This window comes from Muntiacus reevesi, chromosome 4 (assembly GCF_963930625.1).
Source record: "Muntiacus reevesi chromosome 4, mMunRee1.1, whole genome shotgun sequence".
NCBI classification, from domain to species: domain Eukaryota; kingdom Metazoa; phylum Chordata; class Mammalia; order Artiodactyla; family Cervidae; genus Muntiacus; species Muntiacus reevesi.
In genome coordinates, this window is record NC_089252.1 from 54,740,383 (window position 1) to 54,763,026 (window position 22,644).

General features: G+C 47.0%; 1 protein-coding gene across 7 annotated transcripts in view; it reads left to right on the forward strand.

Moving 5' to 3' along the window:
* Nucleotides 1–22,644, forward strand: part of NEDD4L (NEDD4 like E3 ubiquitin protein ligase) — a 360,734-nt gene that overhangs the window by 298,025 nt on the left and 40,065 nt on the right. For 2 of the 7 annotated variants that reach the window (XM_065932818.1, XM_065932813.1), the window contains 7 exons: nt 1,269–1,343; nt 2,899–2,958; nt 8,097–8,228; nt 8,747–8,866; nt 9,899–10,096; nt 15,962–16,039; nt 17,436–17,490. In XM_065932818.1, coding sequence (XP_065788890.1) covers nt 1,269–1,343; nt 2,899–2,958; nt 8,097–8,228; nt 8,747–8,866; nt 9,899–10,096; nt 15,962–16,039; nt 17,436–17,490 — 718 coding nt within the window. Of the gene's footprint in view, nt 1–1,268; nt 1,344–2,898; nt 2,959–8,096; nt 8,229–8,746; nt 8,867–9,898; nt 10,097–15,961; nt 16,040–17,435; nt 17,491–17,578; nt 17,633–22,644 lie in introns of all 7 variants that reach the window. The other 5 variants (XM_065932820.1, XM_065932815.1, XM_065932817.1 and 2 more) reach the window with 4 other exon arrangements.

A 22,644-nucleotide genomic window follows, 5' to 3' on the forward strand; every position in this document is an offset into this window, starting at 1 on the left:
ACTGCTCAGTTATGTGCCTTTGTGTTATCCTTCAAAAAGAGGAGTAACACTGAGATGTAAATGTGGTACTAAAGGGACGGGGAAAACAGAGAGTTTGCATACATGGGGTATTTGAACTCATAAAACTCGCTGTGGAAACAGCAGAAGCATGGAAGTCATGTATTTAAAACCTTATAAAAGGGAGTAAGTGCTGCCAGAACCACAGCAATGGTATCCCTTTAACCTACCAACTGAAAACCATCATTTCAGTTACTTGTAATAGGGAACTTCTTCATTCTAGGTTCATAAAATATCTTTAAGATGCAAGTATAAGTGACAGAATTATTTTAAGTTTGTGTTGAGTCCAGTTCAACTATTAAGTGTTTAGGAAGGAGGGGGTTCTTCTCTAGCTCTGCTTGTGAGAGACACTCTGTATTCAAGGACAATAGCGTGATCTCCTCCTAAGGAGCGAGTCCTTCATGCTAACCGCGTGGAAAGACTTGGAAAGCCTCCCGCTTAACACCACAGCGCCTGTCTCGGACCTTACCCCGTTCTCCTCACCGGAAAGCACTAACAGTGAGAACGTGCTGCAGACGTGTCCCGTGTGCACACCTGTGGCTTATTTCACCCCCGCCTTGTGTGTGTGGCCTGCTGCTGATCTGTTGGGTTTTTTTTTGAGCCATGTAGACTAATACAAACAAGTGAGAGGAACATATTATTCATTATTCTCTACATTTTTTTTTAGATTGACCTCACCTATTTTCCTTCATTCCTATTCTGAACAACTCCATCTCCATTCAGAAGTTGAAAGTATTAATACCTAGCCCTTCAGAAGTAGCCTAAGGTTATATGTGCGTTCCCCTAGAAATAGAATCCAGCCGATTCTTTGTCAGTGATAGGAATAGTCAGTGAATGTTTAATAACTGTTAGGTCAGTACCGTTTCCTTTATTCCTGTCCCACTGGAATTCACCCAGGGGTTGCTTCTCAAAGCACGGCATATGACTTGTAGCTTCTTTTTTCTGTCATTGAAGCGGCATTGCCTATGGCTTCCCCTTTCATGTTTTGGCCTCTTATTTTTGCTGTTATTGCTCAAGACACTTGAGAATGACAGTGAAAGATACTTGATGCCTTAAAGGATTATGTTCATTACTCCAAAAAGATGGTGTTTCATTGAGTTACCTTCTAACATCAAAGAGCAGCCAGTAGGCTTGAGGGATCAGTTTTTAAACCAGGGAAGCTGTTTCTCAGAGTGTGTTCTTGATGCTCTGTGTGCTTTCCTCCCCTGCAGCAGCGAGAGCCGTCCTCCAGGCTGAGGTCCTGCAGTGTCACCGACGCGGTCGCAGAGCAGGCTCATCTCCCACCGGTAACCCACGCTCATTCCAGCCACCAGTTGGCTCTCTCGGCTTTTATTTAAAATCATCTGGGCGACCAAGGAAGAGTTTTTCCTGTGCAAAATCTGCTTACCATTCACATGAGACATTAAAATGTCCTAGCAGATTGCCCAAGGAGAGTGAATTCCCAATACAGAGAGTTGTCACTGCTACCAAAGTCTCTGAAATGCTAAAAACTCCATTGCTTTGCCCTTCCATCCAAGTGAATGCCAATTCTGATGTGCCTGCTTGATCTAGACATTAGCAGTTCCTTTCTAAAAAGTTTAATTTGGTCCACAAAGCTGTATTTAAGTGACCTGTATCTCCAGAACATAGGAAAAACTCTTCTGGGTGGGCAGCAAGGAGCCCTTTCCATTATTAACGGGCTTAACTCTTAACCCACTGAGCTTCTCTACCTTCTCTTTAAAGATAGCTCCCTTGACTCAAGACTTGGCTATAATTTGTTTCAACTTTCCCACTAGTTTTCATAACTGGCAGCAAATATGGACGTGTAAATGGTGTTAATAATTATATAGGACTTAAAATGAATGTTCTGATTGGGAGGCAGACCAGAACTGCCTGTGGAGGTGTTAGTATACACGTTAAAAATAAATTTTATGTAAATTTCTTTCTTATTTTGGAAGAGAAAATATTATGTGGTTTTAGCATGCTCAACTTAATATTTGACCTTGACCAATTTTTATTATTATGACAAATCCTTGATCATCGTTAGCACTAATACTTACTGCATCTGAAATTGAAGGGGAAGAAAGACTGCACTTAACAGTTTTTGCAGTCATGGCATCTTCCCTGTTGTATACATTTCTGCTCAACCTCACAGGATGTGTTTTGCCTAGATTTTAAATCTTTTATGTTTACAGAATGAATGAATAAATCCATTAGTCAGCTGAGTAACAAGTTAGATTCAGTTGTGGCCTTCATGAAAAGGGCTGGTAGGTCAGAAGCTTGACAGGAGTACCCTTTCTGGGGTGCAGTGCAGGCCTCCCCCCGAAACAGAACAGTCAGCTGTGGTGGGCCAGTGGGAGCCTCTCCAGATAATTCTCTGTTTGTCCTTCATGAATTAATGGCGCTTTCTCTCCTTTTCAAAAATCAGTGTCAGTTGTGTTGGCCAAAAGAGCCGTTGATTCTTCCCTCTTTCTTTGTGCTCTGTGAAACTGTGAACTCACTGACCACCAGTGGCCTCTTGAATTTTGAGTTTGGCAGATTTAAGAATCTGCTGACTGTTTAACAGTGGGGGCACGACTGTGGTGCTTGCTTTCTTTTTTATAAGACATCTCACACTGTTGAGGCTGTCAGTTCACTGTTCACCCAGATCGGGGCTGCGGCCGGAGCCTTCTCTCGGTGAGCGGGTGATCGTGTTCCTCTTTTCCTCTGGTCATCAGTGGTTGCTCCACTTTGTTTGGCCTGGGTGGATTGCAGAGGTTCTGATTCAAGTCACCTGCCTTGCTGGCTGCACCAGCTCTGATTCAGTAAGCAGTGGGTGGCCTCCCAGAATGCATTTCACTGATGTAAATTATCATTTAACAGCCCAGTGCCCCAGCTGGGAGAGCACGTTCATCAACTGTCACGGGTGGTGAGGCGCCAACGGTAATGACACCCTCGTTCAGACACTCTTGGCAAAACCATGGGTCGGTTTTAATATTTGGGTAATGGGGGATATACAGTTTTTCCTCTTTGTTTTGATAAGAGCAGCTTCTGATGTGCCACAGAGCTGCACATTTCTTATTTTAATAAAACCTCTCACTTTCATATTCCTTGAAGGTACCGGGTAAAACGAAACGATTTTTAGTCCCATGTAGTTCTAAGAGCTGTCAAGCTTTAAGTTTTAATCTGAACCTTTTAGAGTCTTATTTCTGCCTTTTAGTGTTTGTACTCCTGATAAGTCTCCCCCATGTGTTTAGAAGACATGGGTAAAATATTTTGGTTGGAGGAGAATCAAGGAAGCCTCAGAAATTGCACACACTTGTGCATGTGAATTTTCAGTGGTGTATTCCCAGTATCACATTTCAAAGGCTGACTTAGATGTTCTGTATCACGAGCAGGAACCAGTGACCTTTCTCTGTTGCCAGGGCCCCCAACTCACAGGTTCAAAGGTATGAACAATGCATATTCAAGAGGAGAATATATGAATATAATTCAGGAGGAGAAAGTATAATTAAGAAATTGAAAGGATCTAGAAAAAAATGGTGTTTTTAAACCAAGTGTACTCTTTGTTTTAAATAATTCCTACTATTCATGTTTGTGGGTAACGCATGACTGTGTGCTTCGCCAGTTTTCTCCTTGATCCCTAAACACAGGCTAGCTTACAGTTTAAGGTTGGAGCTGGTATGGCTGTTGGAAGAATTTTCCTTGTTGTTTCACCTTTGTATGTTTGTTACAGCTGCTTATTACTCCAGAACAGCTTTAAATACATATACGGTTGCTGATTTTCTGCAGGGTATTTATTTAAAGGAGCAATCTAGTTACATTGTTAAGTTGACGGCTCAGCATGGTACCCTGGAAAATGGAAGTGGCAGTCAGCAAAAATCAGGCCAGTTTAAGGTATCGAACCACAGTGATTGATGTGAAGGGCACCTGTTGGGTGGGCCAGGCTCACCCTCCCGGAGAACTGAAGAAATTCCAGGTGACCGAGTGAGCTTCCTGTGTCGTTTCCATGGGGGTAGAGCTGCGAGGTGGATGCGATCACTTCATGAAGTGGTTTTAACAGGAAGCGGGGCTGGTGAGCATCTATCCCATCACACACTTCACCGCCCTCGGTCCCTGCTGTGAGTGTCGTGATCGCTGATGGTGTCCAGTGACAGGATGGACTGAGCCGTGGTCGTCCCGGGCTCCGTGGTCAGGCGCCTGCAGGGCAGGGTGACCCCTCCAGTGGGCTCCACGCGGCCCTGCCAACACGCGACGCGTCTCGCCTGGGCCCTCCCCCGCCCCCCAGCAGGGAGCTCAAAATAGCAGTTTGGTTTTTGTGTCTTATCGTCAAAGGCCGGGTAGTAATATTTCCTAAATGCTTTATCTGCTCTCAGGCTTTCTGCGTACCTGGTGATCTTTCGGCTTGAGTAAGCCAACCTCCTTTATGACTACCTGAGAAAGAGTCACATCTGGTTTTTCTTTTCCCACCAGCCCTTGTCACCAGTGGCCTTGGCTTTTCCGATTCCATCTCCTCCGTGGGTTTTCCCCTTTCTTACCTCCTCCCGGCCACCCCAGCACCCAGGTGTGGCGTGTCAGCCTGGAGCGACCCTGGGACGCCCCACCCTCCTTCCTCTGCTCTCACAGATGTTCCTGTGGGTACACGCACACACGCGTGCACACACACAGGGAGAAAGCGGAGCTCATATGCATGTTACTTAATCGACTTGATGCTCACTTGCAGTCACTTCTCTGGGACATACCGGTTATTACATAATCCTCGTTACATTTTGACGCTGGGATGTGAACACACCAGAGTCCCGTGTTTCCCACAAAGATGAGCCCTCAGCCGCGGCCCTACCCACCCCGGCCTTGCTGTCTCCACGCAGGGCTTTCTCCTCTCGGTTACAGTCAGCACGCCCCGATTCCCACCTGTCGACCCACGGCTCTGACACGTGACAAGTGAATACACAGCGCTATCCCTGTCTAGCTGGCTGGGCCAGGGTCCACTCTGTGAAAATGAACGGGATAGCACAGTTTGGGGGGGTGCTGTATACCCCATAATACTCCGCTGAGGTTAGATAGAGTGTGCCAGGGCTTGAGCGAATCTTGGGGATTCCGTGACAGCGCCAAAAGCTATTCATCATCTTTAAAAGCATTGGGAAACTTTTACAGCTTCACCATTATTGAGCGCTTTGTTTTAATGAACTCAGTGGAGCCACCCAGAAGCTGCAGTCAGATGGCTCCTTGACGTCATGAAAGACAACAGTGGATGCAGACGGAGCGCTGTGGAATTCTGGATTCAGCTGACCAGCTGTGTTTCAGTTGTCTCCCCATTAATTAACCTGTTTCTTGGGGTGGCACGGGATGCACATGTGCAGGAGCAGTACAGACGCCTGCACACGCGCACACATACACGTACGCATACGCACACACACATACACACACACAAGCACACATACGCACGCACACATACCACACATGTACACACACATATGCATGCATGCACACGTGCGCGCGCACATACACACACGTACACACACGGGGCAGGAGAAGTCTGGTGTTGGCTCTGGCCTGGGCCACTGCCCTGATCTCTTCACAGAAGCTGAGCCCCGCTCCTCCCCAGCTGTAGGCGTTGTTTTGAGTCACAGATGGAGTCGTCCACACAGGTGGTTCTTCACAGCCATTTGGAAAGAAACCTATGAAGAACCATTTTAATATCACCGTCTTGCATCAGTGGAACTAGATTATAGGTTGCCAAGTCACTTCTTCATAGAAGGTAGAATGCACATTTGACTCAAATGTCATGATTCTTTACGACAGTCCTAGTTTTCCATAAACTGATTAGTCCTATTAACTGTGGCCCTATGAAAGTAACCTAGTTGCTGGACTACTCTGCTGGAAGTCTCCCAGCTTTAGAGCTCAGTCCTGAGATTATCCATGACACATCCCAGTTATTTTTGTTTAGCCTCCCCATAAACCTCCTTTCCAGGGATACTATAACTGTAAAACTATTCTTAAGGTTTCCAGAATGGAGTTTTCCGAAGGCTTATCTAATTGTCTCTCCCCAAAAAATAACTCGAGGAGGAGAAAAGCAGCAAATTCCATTTGGTATTCCATTCAGCCAAAACATATTTGGCCCTCATGTAAACAACAGTAGGTCAAGGCTTGATAGCATGTATTTGGCCAGAAATACTAATTGACCACTAACTTAGGTTACAACTTGGGTTCCCCCTTAGGTCAGCAGAGTCCGTTGCCATAGTGCCCACATCAAAAGTAACCTGGAAATAGCTCTTTTGTGTTGGTGCCACAGCAAGAGGAGGAGGGCGGAAAGAGCTTTCAGCCATAGACAGGTTCCTCTGTCTTTAATGCAGAAGGATCTAGCCTGCATGCTGGTGTTTCTTCTGCTCTTGTTGTATCCCTGCACCTCCGTTCAGGGTGCTACATTGTCAGAGTCTTGAAATTACCATTATGGGACCTTGGGGACTTTATCTGGAATAACGTCAAGAAATATTTGCTGAGGCTTTAGCATGCAGTTGTCGTGCAGATATGCTTGCCCTGCTGGGTTAATGTGTTTTAAAAATAAGCGTTAAGGCAGCCGCTTCATGACCTCAGTTTTTGGGGTGTTTTTTTTTTGGAATGTGCTGTTGAACTCATGAGGCGGGATATTAAGCCTCATTGCCCGCAGTCCCCAGATTCCGTGGCAGCCTCCCTGGTCGTGCTTCTCAGTTCAAGGTTTCGCAGTGGACTGGGGGACCCTCTTTGCCAGGGGGCATGTTGGTAGTGAACATGAAAGATGGGATGGACACGGGGAGAAGCTGGGCTGAGAGGTTAACATCATCAACCTCATCAAGAAAATACACCCTATGTATGCCCGTGACTGATTCATGTTGATATTTGGCAGAGACCAACGGAATTCTGAAAAGCAATTATCCTTCAATTAAAAAAAATAAATTTTAAACAAAAAAAGAAAAGAAAATATTCCTGGTGAAGCATCTGGAGGTTCAGAAGATCCTAATTAGGGACGATGGGCCCTAAAGGGAGTGGCTCCCTTCTGTAACCACACGTAAGAGATTACTCCTGAGTTTAGGCCTCTTGTTTCTTTTACACTCTCCCAAGAGCCATGACTGCCGAGGCTTCTTGGTTCTGAGCAGCACCCCTGCCCCAGTTGCTGATCTTGTATGCAGCATCCGTACCTGCAGGACTTCCTGGGCAGCACCCGCCTCAAACATCCTTCTCTTGGCTTCCATGAGTCATTGAGACATCCTGCTTTCCCAATATTTCTCCACCCCGTCTGCATTTCTCAGACTGCTTCTTAGAAGCCAAAAGATCACAGGACTCCTTTAGCAATCTCCTCTGGCACATCCAAATCTAGTCCCTCTGTGCCAGACATTCTCTCTCAGCCCGGAAGCTGCCTGCGTTCCATTCACCCTCTAAAGAGACAAATCCCACATGGGAGGATGGGAGAAGTACAGCCTCAGCGGTCAGGTTCCTTGGGAGGTCTGGCCTGCCTCCTCCTGGGCCGGGGCAGCTGAGGTGTTCTGGTCGGTCACTGTTGTAAAAGGGGGTCTCATAGAAAACAGATTCTGTGTCTCACCCGCTCCCCGACCCTGAAGGTTACTTGATATGAGGGCCCCAAGCTGTTGAAGAATTTAGGGATAAGCTAGGAGAACATTCCAGTGGCAGCTAGATTGAGGAAGAGATACTCAGAGCATCCCTCTCAGAGATGATAACGTTTGACAGTTTGAAACATCTTTTAAGCTCTGTGGTTTGAAGTAAAATTTGGTAACCAAACCAACCTGGCATCGTCTTCTCCTTCCTTATGATCACATTGGCAGCAGCCCTCTACGTTGGAGGCTGCATGGCCTGGAACAGAGTCCTGTGAGGTTTTGGCCCTGTAGCTTGGGTGGGGGTTCATTTCACCCTCGGTTTAAAGCTGTCGGAAACCTGTGGCTGTTTTCTGGACATTCAGTGTTTCCGGTACCACTAGAATTAACTCACTTTGTCTAGCAGAGCTAATCCTCGGGGTATGTATGACTTTGTTAAGCTGATCAAAAAACAAATGCAGGATATTCAGTAATGATGATTTCTTACACAAACAGCCATCAGTGGCCTATGTACACACCACGCCGGGCCTGCCTTCGGGCTGGGAAGAGAGGAAAGATGCTAAGGGACGCACATACTATGTCAATCATAACAATCGAACCACAACTTGGACTCGGCCTATCGTGCAGGTATGCGGTTTGCCCTGCAGCTTCTGTCACAGGCACTCAGGAGCCAAAATGTCCACGACCCCCGCGTTCCTGAGTTTTAGGTATCGTTCTGAGGAACCCACATCAAAAGAAAATCTTTTCTTGCAAATGCATTACTTTAAACATAACATTTGCCTAAGAAAGAATTCAGTCCCTGACTCAGTCTCTCCCTAGAGGGTCCAGTTTATTTTAAAAAAAAAACCTAACCCAAAAGAGATTTTCAGAGGAAGAGCCCGTTGATCCCAGCAGGTAGCATCCCTCCCAGCTGCCCCTTTTCTCTGAGGCTGGTTCTTCTGCCAGGCTCGTGGTTCATTCTTTACTTCCCTGGAGTGTGTTTCCCCGTCCCTCGCCCACCCCTGCCCCCATTATTATGTGTGGTCGTCTCCTCTACGCTGCCCGCAGGCCAGACCTCTCGTGACCGCTGGCCGTGCGGTCACTGGGTCCACACCCGCGCAGGGAGCGCCTCGCACGCCGCTAACTTGTGTTTGCCTCCAACGTAGCTCACAGAAGACGGCGCATCGGGATCCACCACAAACAGTAACAACCACCTAATCGAGCCTCAGATCCGCCGGCCTCGTAGCCTCAGCTCGCCAACAGTAACTTTATCCGCCCCGCTGGAGGTGAGACGGCTACTCGGCTCCCCACCCCTCCTCAACCCCTCTTCTGTCTGCGCCCTGGGCGGGCGAGGGCGGCCGCCTCCCTCTCCGGCCGTCGCTGTGCTCGTGGTGAGGTCTCACTCCGTGCTTCCCACCCCTGGACTCTCACACCGATTCTCACTGTCACGGGGCCGCGGCCACGGCGACCCTCTGCTGGATGGGGCTCCTCTCTTCCGAACTCTCTCCATCCTTGTGTTCCGCTCCTTACCGCCTGTCACCTCATGAGACGCACATAACAGCTCTTTCCAATCCCAGTGCTTCCGTTGAGTTTTTACACACAGCTGTCGCTTCGATCATTCTTTCTCCCTCCCTACTGTAGGGTCTTCCATCGTGTGGGCCTCGTGTTTCTGACGCGTGTCTGCATCTCTGAGTCACCGCTGGGCATCTGCTTTGCGCTCTCCTGTTTGTGTGGTCTTAGCAACATCCTTTAATATCACAACAGCCAGAGACTAAACCTTTGACACTGTAAACGTGATGGGCATCTTAAAGTTGGCTGTGGGCTGCTCTGTGCCCGGGTTTAGGAGGTTGGTGAGTGGCACGGGGAGATACCTCCTCCAGACTGTGACGTGGATGTCCTGGCTAACAACTGTGCGATCCCCGGTGGTGGTCTCCATTGATAGAGCTTTTTTCTGCTCCAGAAATTGCCAGTCCGTCTCCATTAGACTGTGAGCTCATTAAGAGCAGGGGCACGTTTTTCTCCACCTTCTGTAAAATCCCCATTCATAGTGGTTACTACCGAAAAGTATTTGGGGGTATGTACCGAGCAGCTATCAAAGGAGCGTGGTTATACTTACTTAATATCGTTGTGTATTGAACCAATAGGAAAGCATCACAGTTAGATTGTTTTTTAAAGGAAGCAGATGACAGAAGCAGGGTTTTTTTAGGCGTTTCCCCCTGGTCCCTGTTCAGAGAGGAGCATTCCCTGACCCCCGGGGACGTGATGGCCCTCTGAACCAGCGCGTGATGAGAGTTCTAATGCTCATTATTATTCCTTAGGGCGCCAAGGACTCACCCGTACGTCGGGCTGTGAAAGATACCCTTTCCAATCCACAGTCCCCACAGCCATCACCTTACAACTCCCCCAAACCACAACACAAAGTCACACAGAGCTTCCTGCCGCCCGGCTGGGAGATGAGGATAGCGCCCAACGGCCGGCCCTTCTTCATTGACCACAACACAAAGACCACGACGTGGGTAAGGCCGCTGCTTTATTTGGCTCCACTTTCATCCCAAGGTCTGGCGTCCATCCCTTTATCTCCTGACTCAGCATCCATGGTGCTTGCTGAGAAGTTTCCCGGCACCATAGCGTGTCCCCTGAGGGTCTCCTGAGCCTTCACCTTGACTCCGCACGTGGGGGCTGGGGGGAGTGGGTGATTTACAGGCACGGACTCACAGCCATCCCGGGTACTGATGCCTTTTCCTCAGAGTGCTCATGGGAAGCTCCAGTGTTGACAGTTTACCGTGTTTTCGACAAAGGTAGTGCTCCATATTGCTGGAATTTTGATGTTGTTGCTTCCTGTCTTAGGATGCTGTAACTTTATTGGGAATTCCAATCTTTTTACAAAGAATTTTTCTGTGTCACTTTCTTTTTGCATTTGTGTTGCCAGTACCCATCTTTGTTTTTATTTGATGTGTCCTTTTAGTGTTTATAGTTTGCATCAGATAAGTGTTTTACACTCCAGTGTATGTTATATTCTTTTAATCATAGGTTAGGAGCCTTTGTAAATTTGATAGCTCTTTCTTGTGAGCATCTTGTTGCAGTTTTTTTTCCTTAATCACAGTACTCGTCCTTGTTCCCCTGAATCACGCACGAGGGAGAATATGTGTGTTGTATTAACTTAGGGAAAAATGAGATTATTGAAAAGGACGTATGCGTGTCTTTACATTCCTCTGTTCACTCCTCCTTTCTTTCGGGCAGTCAGTGGTGGCTTATTAAAGGTAGCATAGAGTTCTTTTTAAAGTCAGTGGTGTTTTTCTACTGTTTCACCTCTAGGGCAGTAGTTAACCTGAAGTGGGTCCTCAGGTTTCTGACTCTTTCTGATGCTCCCGAAGGTTTGTTTTCCTTCCTGCCCCTTATATCCCCAGCTGACTATCCAGGTATGGAGTTGGGCTCAGACTTTCTATGTGCTGCACTGCTGTTTAGAACCGATGATTACATGAAATCTGGTTGAGTTTTGGTGATTGTCACTGGCCCTGTCTCTTTGGTCTTGGACCAAGAGTCAACACATGCTTTAAATTCCCACTTCCAGTGAAGACACCAAATATACCCAGTTGCTAGAACAGCAGTATCATGTGAAGGAAGAGACCTGGACCCAAATGACCTGGACTGTCATTTACTCTCTGCCCATGGCATGATGGTAATTCAGTCCCTTGAGAGTTGGATTAGGTTCTCTCAGATCTCACGGATCATGGTACGGTGTGTCTTCACGAGGACATTCTTAGCACTTGGGGCAGGACTGTGCTTGTTACTGCAGGACATTTAACATCCTTGGCCCCTGCCGCTGAATCCTAATGGCCACTGCCCCCTCCCCCACCCATCATACTGAGAACCCCGGAAGCCCCCAGGCGTTTCCCAACACCCCTCAGTGAGAACCACTCCAATTTTGAAGTAAAGGAATAACCTGCAAAGAGAATTTAAAATTCAGATCTGGTAGCATTCATTTGGTAAACTCATCACTACTTCTCAGACGTGTGATAAATAGCGGTTTCATCTGAAGATAAGATTACAGGTTTGTGGCGACAGGAGAGTAACAGATAGGAAGCTCCTTGGGAAATAGAGATTGGTTTTAAAGTCTTTTTTTTTTCCCCCTCAGGGACGTAGAACCTGTAGCAGTCCTGCTACTGAACCCATTTTTACTTGGTACAACATTGCTGGGATTTCAGTTCCTCAGCCAGAAATGGGAGCTCCAAAGATAGGGGTAAATACTGTAAAAGTAGATGGATTAGTACATGGAGCCACTGTGGCCTGCCAACATAAGCTATGATTTTAGTAATTTGAACTAGCTTAGTAATCAAATCCCCTAACCTTTCCACAGCCTTTCACGCTACAACTGCAGTGCAATTGCAGCTGGGCAGATTTTCTTTTAAATAGCACCCGCTTTATTTATTGCCTGCATTGTTGCTGAATGAAACCCAGTTTGAATTTCCCATTGCCCCTTTCTACCAGATACTCGTGACTCACTGATTTTTCAAATTTCAATTTGTTAAAACAGCGTTTCTTTGTGGCTACTGTCATGAAAATCCTGAAGGTAGCAACAGAGAGTTCCACCAGCCATCACCACCCCTCCCCACTCAGCACGGGTGTCCTAACGCGGCTGCGTTATCCCCGCTAAACAAAGGCCCATCCGCAGCGCTGATGGCGGAGCATGTGCTCTGAACGCGTGTTTAGTCTGACAAAAGGTGGAGGGATGGGGAGAAACGGGAAGATAATATTCGGCTTAAAACCTGTGTTGAGTTGCTTTGGGGGTTGCTTTTTTTTTTTAAAAGAAAGAACAGCTATTCTTAGATTTGAGCATTATGATAAAAGAAAGAAAAACAGCTCAGACAGGTCGAGAGGGATGAAAATCCATGTCTTCCCTCTGCACCCGTTGTGCTCTCGAGGCCTGCACTGACCAGAAGCTTCTCCTTTGAACACATTGATAGAGGAGCCTTCCCTTTGCTTCCCTCGGTTGGTACTAGTGGTAAAGAACCCGCCTGCCAGTGCAGGAGATGCAGGTTCAATCCCTGGGTCGGGAAGATCCCCTGGAGGAGGAAAGGGCAACTGACCCCAGTATTCTTGCCTGGAGAATCCCATGGACCGAGGAGCCTGGTGGGCTACAGTCCATAGGGTCGCAGAGTTGGACACAGGCGCACACACACCCTTTGAGTCTCGTTATAAAACACGGCCTCTTGCACTCACGAATCACGGAGGCAGGGCGCCAGCCTGCTGGAGGGAATCAAGTCAGACACGTCAAATGCGCATCTCTTGGTCCCCGCTGGGGTGGGGCAGCTGTGGATCTCGGGAAGACCCCCGGGAGGTGAGAAGAGATTACAGGAGGCTGCAGTGTGTCCGTTCCTTCTGCTGAAGAAGCAGCTCAAAGCACGTGTGTGAGAACATACCTAGGTCTTTCACAGGACAAAGCATTGGCTTCTTTCTGTAATAAGAAAGGGTATGCCTAATTAAGTTTTAGGCTTGTTTTCTTTTCTACCCAGGTCCAGACTAATAAAAGTCACTCTAGTCCAGGCCTGGTGGTTACTCCCTTCCAGGCTGGAAAAAGCACCACTGTGTTTTTAACCGGCCAGCGTGCCCTTTTTTTAATCTATTTTTAAATAAGTTCACTAAGAAATTGCAGGTTAAGGGAGACATGTGGGATCTTAGTTCCCCAACCAGGGACTGAACCTATGCCCCCTGCCTTGGAAGACGAAGCCTTAACCACTGGACTGCTAGGGAAGTCCGCGAAACCTTTTTTTTTTTTTTTATGTTGATCTTTGCCTTCTGTTTAAAAGCCCTTTCAACTGTATTTGAGGGAAACAGTTGTGAAATATTGATGTAATTGTGAAGGAGGGCTCTTCCTGTGCTGAGGCAAGGGAGAACGGCCCAGCACAGGTCATGTGGTTCATTCTTTCATATTCAGACCTCACTAGGATTCCGGCTGACTCTCATCCCTCAGGTTGTCCCAGGTCACATGGGCCCTGGCTGTTCTCCTGCCCTGCCAGGTGCGCCCTCTGTCGGTCAGGGGAGTCCGTAGGAGGGTGCTTCCTGGGGACCGGTAGGCTGAGTCCACAGAGCTTGATGGATGGCAGCTACTGGCAGTATTTTGATTTTTGTTGATATAATAAAATCACGTGGCCCGACCTCCCCCCACCCCCCTGCCCCCGGCCCAGGTGCCTCCAGCCCTCACATTCTATGAGTTCCAGGTTTCCGTGCCAGGCCATTTTAGCAGACCTGCCTGTGAAACGGAGTTTATTTTATTCTTCATGCTTTTTCCCCCATCCCCGCTTGGTCACTTTTGTTTAATTGCAGTTGTTTTTTGTTTGTTTGTTTTATCTTCTTTCAATCAGCAGCTCTTTGCCGGAAGAGTGGGTTGTCTTTTGCAGTAGCCTGTGTGTGTAATTCCAAGCATGGAGCATCCGGGAGCCCCAGCCTTGTGATCCCAGCCTTATACTTTCTCTGAATTCAGCATCATCCAGGGCTGTGGGGGGCCCAGGGTTCCCCACGGTGGGGACATTACTTGGGCTCAAGCTCACAGTTAGCCTTGCATGTGTTTGGTGGAGGTCACTATTCTAAGGTTTTCCTCTTTCCATGACAAAGCAGTTACAGATGTTTACCAGATGATCAGCTTTTTGGACCTTCTAAATCCTAAAGCTGTTTGTATATCAACTTACACTGTGGGTGTTCCAGTATGCTATAGAATACTGGAATTTTTTTAGGCCTCTGATTATGCCTTTAAAAGGTTCAAGATCAATTTCCATCAAAAACTGCTAATATGATTTATAGCTTCTATAACAGTTTGCTTATAGCTGACAGAAAGCACAGGTTGATTTATATGTGTGTGATTTTTCTTGTCATTCTTGCCAGCCCCCTAGATCTGTCACTTTGTTATTACCTGGTGATACTAACAGTTTAGACTGTTCATTTGGGAGAAACATTTTTAAAGCTTTGTCGAGGTATCGTGCACATCCCATACAATTCACCCGTTTGAAATATACCTTGGAATGATTAGAGCATCACACACATGTGCGGCCATCACCATCATCGGTTGTAGGACATTTCCATCCCACCAAAGGAAACCCCATACCCACTAGCAGTCACGCGCCATAATCCAGGAGATGTTTAATACAGCCTTGGTATATAATCATATGTAACTTCATATCTCCAACCAAAAGTGAGTTTTATTATTTTCCCAGTTTTAATCAACTATTTCATTTTCTTGCTGACTTGGGAAAATGCTGAGGCAGAAAACCTTTTAGTAATTTTAAGAGCAACAAAGGCTTTAACATTATTGAAATACAGGGTTTTGGGGTTTTTTTTTTTTTAAAGATTTTAGGATGACTTTTTGTTTTTCTATTAGGCTTATTTGGTTAATAATGTTATCGTTTTGTTTTCTAGTCGTCTGAGTTTAAAAGATTATCATTTTGTTTGTTTTCTAATCTTTTGAGTTTAAAATAGGGATTCCCTAGGTTGCCCTGCATTTTTAATTGGGTCTGTGTAAGTGAAGGGGCAACTGCTCGACTCTAGACCAGAACCGCTGGGCAAGTTCTTGTTCTCTGTGAGACTCAGTTTCCTTGTCTGAGGGAGCAGCTCAGCCTCTTAGCAAGGTAGCTGCAGGATCATACATCTGACTGCTCTTTGTAAGTTATACATCTGACCCAAGATGTCAGGGCGTGTGTTTCTCTTTCATTGGTTCTGTGTGGTATCTGATAAAGCACATCCCTTAAGAAAAGTATTTTGTGAACTTTTAAGATCTAATTTGTAGAACTTGGTCAAGAATCCCAGTGAAGTTCTCTCCCGGGGATGTGACTTGATGAGATATTGCCAGCTAAGCCTGGGGCAGTTCATGACTGGGCAGTCAGACCAGACTGATTTCTGGCTTTAGCTGAAGAGAGGGTGGAAGGGAGCAAGAGTGACTCAAGTGCTGATGGAGAGGCTGTTGCTAACAGGCCAGCTGCCCTCACCCCGGAGCTCAGGGTCCCCAGGGAGCTGTACAAACCAGCGCCCCCACCCCCTCCCTGTGGACTAGAGCCTTGGCTTCACCAGCATCCTCCACCCTGGTTTCCATGGTGACATCACTGCTGGAACCCTCTTCCTCTTCATCTGCTCCGGGTCTTGGGAAAACCTTCTACTTCTTACTCTCTTCCTTTCATCGAGGACAGGGAGGAAGAGTGGAATCGTTTTTGAGAGCTGGGGTGTCAGGCTTCTTACACTGAGGTAGGATCCTGCCCTCCCCCACGCAGCAGGAGTGCATCCCCGCGTACAAGCAGCCTGGTCGCTGTGGAGCACACACCTCCCGAAGGGCAGGACCAGCGCTGCTCGCGGACAGTGACTCCTAACATCTTCTGCCTTTTGCATTTTTCTTTCAGGAAGATCCACGCCTGAAATTTCCAGTACACATGCGGTCAAAAGCATCCTTAAACCCCAATGACCTTGGCCCTCTTCCTGTGAGTACACTGGAGACCCACAGGCCAGTCTAAAAATGTTTACTGAGTCATGGGCTCAGTATTGATAGGGAAGCCCTGTGATCTTCTCCTTCTCTGGGTGTTTTGAGTCCCTTTTGGTCTGTGAGTTCTTAATAGAGTCAGTTTACACAGTTCACACCACACATAGCTCTTCTGAAAGAGGTGTCAGAATGGCTGCCCTCTCACTAGCGGAAGGTACACCTGGCCGCTAGGATGTTCGAGGCTTTCTCTGCAGGTGGCGAGTTAAGCAGCACACATTTATTTTGTAACTTAGCAACCACTGATTTCCATCCATACTGCTGATTTAGTCATAGGAATAAAAATATTAAAAACTGTGGGAGAAAAAGACATAAGTAATTGCAGAAGGTTTCTCTAAGTCCTTTCTTTATCCTGCAGATTCTCCCTTGCTGATGACTGTTTATAAATATAATTTTTTATCAGTTCTCTTTTGGGGCCTGAGTGAGAGAAAAGCTATTAACTCCAAGTTAAATTTTGAATGGAACCTTCTCCATGCTTCTTGACCCACCCACCGACCCACCCCCCAGTTTTTTAAAAACCCTTACAGGGGCAGAAAGGTGGGGAGTGGTGCCCACTCCAAGACTACTTTAAAGTGGAAAGGTACTGGGAATTTTTTTGGTGATTGTTTCCCAAGAACCTTTCTGTTGCCTGCTGTATGGTATTATATACACAGCCAAATTTGAAGCTTGAAAGATCAGGGTGAAGTCTTTATTCATCAGGTTATACCAACATCCCACACTCCCCAAATGTTGGTTTCTAGGGTTTAGATGGAAATAGCCCAGAGAAGAGACTGGAGAAAGGGTTTAGAAGGTGAAAGATGGCAGATTGTCTAGGTCTGCTGGATTCTAGACTTCAGTAGTACATGGGCACAGTCCAGATAATGAAGGCATCCCAGACTGACCTTGGAAAAATTATCCAGATCTGTTGGTTCCTAAGTCCTGAGTAGTGAGAGTTCACAACAGAGAATTGCCATATTAGATTGTTCAGGCACCTGATGACATAGATATAGCATCCGTCTCTCACATTTTATATCAACCTTCCTGCTCCCTTTACTACTCAGTAAATATACAGTTAATTAAATGGACTATTCAACCCCAGGCTCAACGGTCTCACAATGTGCTGGAATTTCCCTTTGAAACTTTTGAAATAAGAACCCCTGTTCCCTGTTCATCATCCAGCGAGTGTAGCTGAGACTATAGAACATGTGCTGAAGTTCATTTGAAATGTTTCCATTTCATTTATTCCTTATGGAAAGATGTTCCCCAGGGGAGAAGGTGCCCTTGAGTCTCTAGCGTTTGCCTTGGATTTTGGAACTGCCGGCTAATGTTCGTCTTCTGTGTCTCTCTTCCCCTGATACCAGCCTGGCTGGGAAGAAAGGATTCACTTGGATGGCCGGACGTTCTACATTGACCACAGTAAGTAGGCGCAGTCACGGGCATGCAGTGGGGACGAGGGTGATTCAGACGTGACGGTGAAAGCCGTGTCGTCTCCCTCTCCATCTAGGCAGCCAGGTGCCATGTGGCGAGGACGGTGCCAGAGACTCGGTGCCCCCGTACGGTACTGTCCATGCCCCGCGTTCGCTTAAGGCAGCCATCCCGGTTTGACCTTGTGACCTATTAACTTTTTTTTTTTTAGTTAAAATGTTTTTTCCGATTGACGACCCCTTGACTTTTGTGCTTTTAATAAATACACTCTGGTGATAGAAAATAAGATGAGAAGTGATATTCAAGTCAGAAATCTATGGAATGAGCAGTGCTTGAAGCAGCCATCACATTTTTTTAAACTCTGCCTTCAGGGGTCTCGTGGCAAGACGCCCGCTCTGACTTATTTTCTATTCACAGCATGTCTCCCTGCGCCCAGCACACTAATACAAACGCAGTTCTTTCCTTGAAATTGTAGCACATTTGCTGCGGACATTTACTCCAGCTCCTGTGAATAGACGTGTGGTGTCTTGTGCCAACTAAAAGTTAAACTAATAAAGGTTTGCTTTTAGGCATTAGCTTTGTGGTTTTCTTTTTTTTTTTTTTCTCCCTATTAGAGTGACATTTTCTCCATGGGATCATATTAGTATATCCCTTAAACCTTCTGAAAATATATGTTAAAAAGAAGTCTTCAGGTAGCTTTAAAGTTCATGTATATGTGTGATCTGATAGTATTTTGATCTTTCTTTTCATTTGGTTCATAAATGTGAGCAGTAAGTCTACACCAGGTTGCCTAGCCTCACATTTTCTTCAGTTCAGTAACTCAGTTGTGTCCGAGTCTTTGTGACCCCGTGGACCGCAGCACGCTAGGCTTCCCTGTCCATCACCAACTCCCAGAGCGTGCTCAAACTCATGTCCATCAAGTTGGTGATGCCATCCAACCATCTCATCCTCTGTCGTCCCCTTCTCCTCCCACCTTCAATCTTTCCCAGCATCAGGGTCTTCCAATGAGTCAGCTCTTTGCATCAGGTAGCCCAAGTATTGGAGTTTCAGCTTCAGCATCAGTCCTTCCAGTGAATATTCAGGGTTGATTTCCTTTAAGATTGACTGGTTGGATCTCCTTGCAGTCCAAGGGACTCTCAAGCGTCTTCTTCAGCACCACAGTTCAAAACATCAATTCTTCTCCGCTCAGCTTTCTTTATAGTCCAACTCTCATATCCATACGTGACTACTGGAAATACCATAGATTTGACTAGATGGACCTTTGTCGGCAAAGTAATGTCTCTGCTTTTTAATATGCTGTCTAGGTTGGTCATAGCTTTTCTTCCAAGGAGCAAGCATCTTTTTAATTGTAGCCATGAAATTGCAGTGAATCTGCAGTGATTTTGGAGCCCAAGAAGATGAAAGTCTGTCACTGTTTCCATTGTTTCCCCATCTATTTGCCATGAAGTGATGGGACCAGATGCCGTGATCTTAGTTTTCTGAACGTTGAGTTTTAAGCCAGCCTTTTCACTCTCCTCTTTCACTTTCATCAGGTTTCTCACATCTTCTTACCCCGTTGCACTGGTTAGTTGAGCACCTTGCTGAGCTGACTGAGAAGTCTGGCCCGAGCCCTCCTGCAGGGGAGCCTGTGGCTATCTCAAATCTCAGACCCCCTTCCCGGGTTCCTGAGCCACCCATGCACAGTAGAGAACTCTGCTTTGAGGCGCAGGAGTGAGAGGGTTATCAGTCAAGTTAAACAGAAAGCCCAGCAATTCAGGATTCAATCAAAATAGAAGTCCAGGGTATGTTTAGGGATGTGTCTTACCCTTGGTCAAAATTAGATAAGTTTAAGGTACATAGACCTCATTTTTGTCTTTGACCAGTAATAATGCTGACTTTTGCCTACTTCCCAGAGTTTTAGTGAGCATAAAATTGCTGCCATAAGTGCTTTAAAATATGTGTGTCCTCCCACTTTTCCCCTTAATATTCTATTTATAATTCTGCTGTTTCTTAGCATAATTTGCTTAAAATAGTCACACCCCTTTTTCCCATTAAAAACAAAAGACAGTCTTGTTTGATGTTTTTTCGTGCATTACCGTTTCACTTTTCAAAGAGAGGTACGAGTAATAATGACCATTTTATTAAAACAAAGGCCTAACCGGTGGCACGACCTTGGTCTTTTGCTCAGAAAGGACCTCACATAGCATTGTGGCCGTGTTCCAGCTGGTAGTGTGATGCTGGGGCAGCTTGAAGAGAACTTATCCTGGGGTACTGCAAGGCCCCAGGGGCAGGAGCAGCGCAGTTGCAGAGGGCTGCACTAGGGTACATCAGGAATATGAAAAACCACGGCCTGGCTTTCTGGAGGCGTGCATGGACCTGATGAAGCAAATGCTGGACAAGTGGTGACTCGGCCGGCCGGTGGTGGCACTGTTGTTAGGAAGTTGATGCCTGTGGTTAGAAAGCAGAGAGAACTTGGCTTGAGAGGCATCAGCAGAACGGTGCCTCCAGCCTCAGGCCTGCCCCCACTCCTGTTTGCAGAGGGTGAGGTGAGGTCACTCGGTCGTGTCCGACTCTGTGTGACCCCATGAACTGGGGCCTACCAAACTCCTCCGTCCATGGGATTTTCCAGGCAAGAATACTGGAGTGGCTTGCCATTTCCTTCTCCAGGGGATCTTCCTGACCCAGGAATCGAACCTGGGTCTCCTGCACTGCAGGCAGCCGCTTTACTGTCTGAGCCGCCAGGGAAGCCCCTGGTTTGGAGAGGGTAGTCCCTTGCTAAATGCCTGGGCGGTTCCTCATTTCAGTCCCTCCAAGCTCCACTCCTACATTCCCCGTTCCTCTTTCCAGACCACACAGCACTCGGGAGCCTCCCCTTGTTCATTCCTGGGACTCGGACGATAGGATATAAACCACGGACGGAGCCTGGCTGGCCTGAGCTGTGCCAGTGTGGTATTTGCAGCACTAGTGTAAAGAACCTACCTGCCCATGCTGCAGCTGCTAGAGGTGGGGTTCAGTCCCTGGGTTGAGAAGATCCCCTGGAGTAGGAAATGGCAACCCACTCCAGTACTCTTGCCTGGAAAATTCCATGGACAGAGGAGCCTGGCGGGCTAGTCCATTGGGTCACAAAGGGTCGGACATAACTGAAGCAACTTGGCACACACATATGTTAGCTGGTAGTGTAACATTTCTGCCGTTTCTCCCTAATTTGTCAAGGTTTATTCAGTGGGAAGCAGTGAAGAGGTACATGTCAGTGAAAAAGAGCTCCACTCCTGTGCCTTGCTGAACAAGAGAAACCAAAGTCTAATCTGAAAAATGCAGCATTGCTGTTTTCTTTTTAAGATACTAGATCAGGTACAGAGAACCACTCCAAAATGGGTTGAATTACCTGGAATTTCCTTACCTTCCAAATCAGTCTCTCTTTCTAAACACTTTTCCTGAACCTTAGTTCCAGCAAAATCCAGCACCTCACTTTGTTCTGCTGCTGCCTGCTGGCCAGAGACCAGGCCATCCCCGCCACACCACAGGACCGTGAGAGCAGGCATCTTGGGAGGCATCTTGCCCTCCACTTCTCTGGGTCTCGTGACCGTGCACTGACTGTAGGAGAGAGCAGTGCGCTTGTCTGCTAATCATTAGGTTTTTCATTTTCTGCTTCATAAATTCTTGAGAAGTGAGACATATTTAAGATTAAAAATCTTAAAGATTTAATTTCAGAAGAGCATGAATACGCAATACTAATCTCTTCAGAGTCCCCAATTGATTGGCTGACATTTATCAGATTGGGCTTCCCAGGCGGCTCAGATAGTGAAGAATCTGCCTGCAAGGCAGGAGACCCGAGTTCGATCCCTGGATCGGGAAGATTCTCTGGAGAAGGGAATGACAATCCACTCCAGTGTTCTTGCCTGGAGAACTCCATGGACAGAGGAACCCTGGCGGGCTGCACAGTCCATGGGGTCACAAAGAGTCGGACAGGACTGAGGGACTAACACTGTCACTTTATCAGATAGTTTGTATGTTTCACGCCTGGTGTGAAAGGTTACGGCCAGGTCTTGACCTGAAGCCTCCCTCTCTACAGCTCTTAAAGACCTGAGGCGTCCAGGTGCTGAGTACGTGCCTACCAGCAGCTTATATATCAACACAGAGCTAGAGAATAAAATTCCAGGGGTGCTCTAGATCTCGTCTTAGTCTGCCTGCAGTCGTACCACACCCATTGGTGATGGTGGTGGTGGTGGTGGTGGTGTAGTCAGTAAGTCGTATCCAACTCTTGTGACCCCGTAGGCTGTAGCCTGCCAGGCTTCTCTGTCCATGGGATTCTCCAGGCAAGAATACTGGAGTAGATTGCCATTACCTTCTCCCAGGTATCTTCCTGAGCCAGAGATCAAACCCAGGTCTCCTGCATTGCAGGCGGATTCTTTACTATCTAAACCACCAGGGAAGCTGTACCAAACCCATTAATGGTATCTAAATGAACTAAATTTCATTCTTCTACTTCATTCTTGCTCCCTTTATTTGAAATATTGTGGCTCAGAGAAAAAGCAAGTTTAGGTTCAAACGTTTCAGTACCGAATGGGTTAACTGGCCACCGACATTGTTATCTTGATAATTCTTAAGTGCAAAATTGATGATTATGATAACCATACAGAACCGTGTGTGGTTCTGAAAGCTTAGACTGTTCTAAAAAGAGTTTGTTTTCACCATCCGCTTCATTTGGTCATTTAAAAAAACCCAGGCTCCTGTTGCATGCTAGGAAATGTGTTCAGCGGTGGAGAGGAAGCCGCAGAGATGAGCAGTGTGCGGGCCCTGTCCGCCTTGGGCTCAGCTTGGGGAGTGCCAGGAGGTATTTAAGTGCTGCCTTAGGGGAGTGAGCCTGTTCTTCTGTCCAAGTGCTGGGCTCCAGTAGGGAGGGAGAGGGAGGCTGCAAGAGAGGGCCTTGTGGAATGGGTGACTTTTCCAGTGGATCCAAAATAATGAGTGAAGTTTAGTCGGGCACGCCCAACAGAGAGGTTTCCGGAGGGAGAAAGCGGGTGGCACCGAGATGAGAGAAGCACAGTGGGCTTGCAAGCCGCCGGCAGGACACAGGGTCAGACTCAGCAGGACCTGCCAGCGCCGGGGCTCGGTCCCTTCTGCAGCCAGACCGGAGCACCAGAGGGGCCATCCAGAAGGGAATGA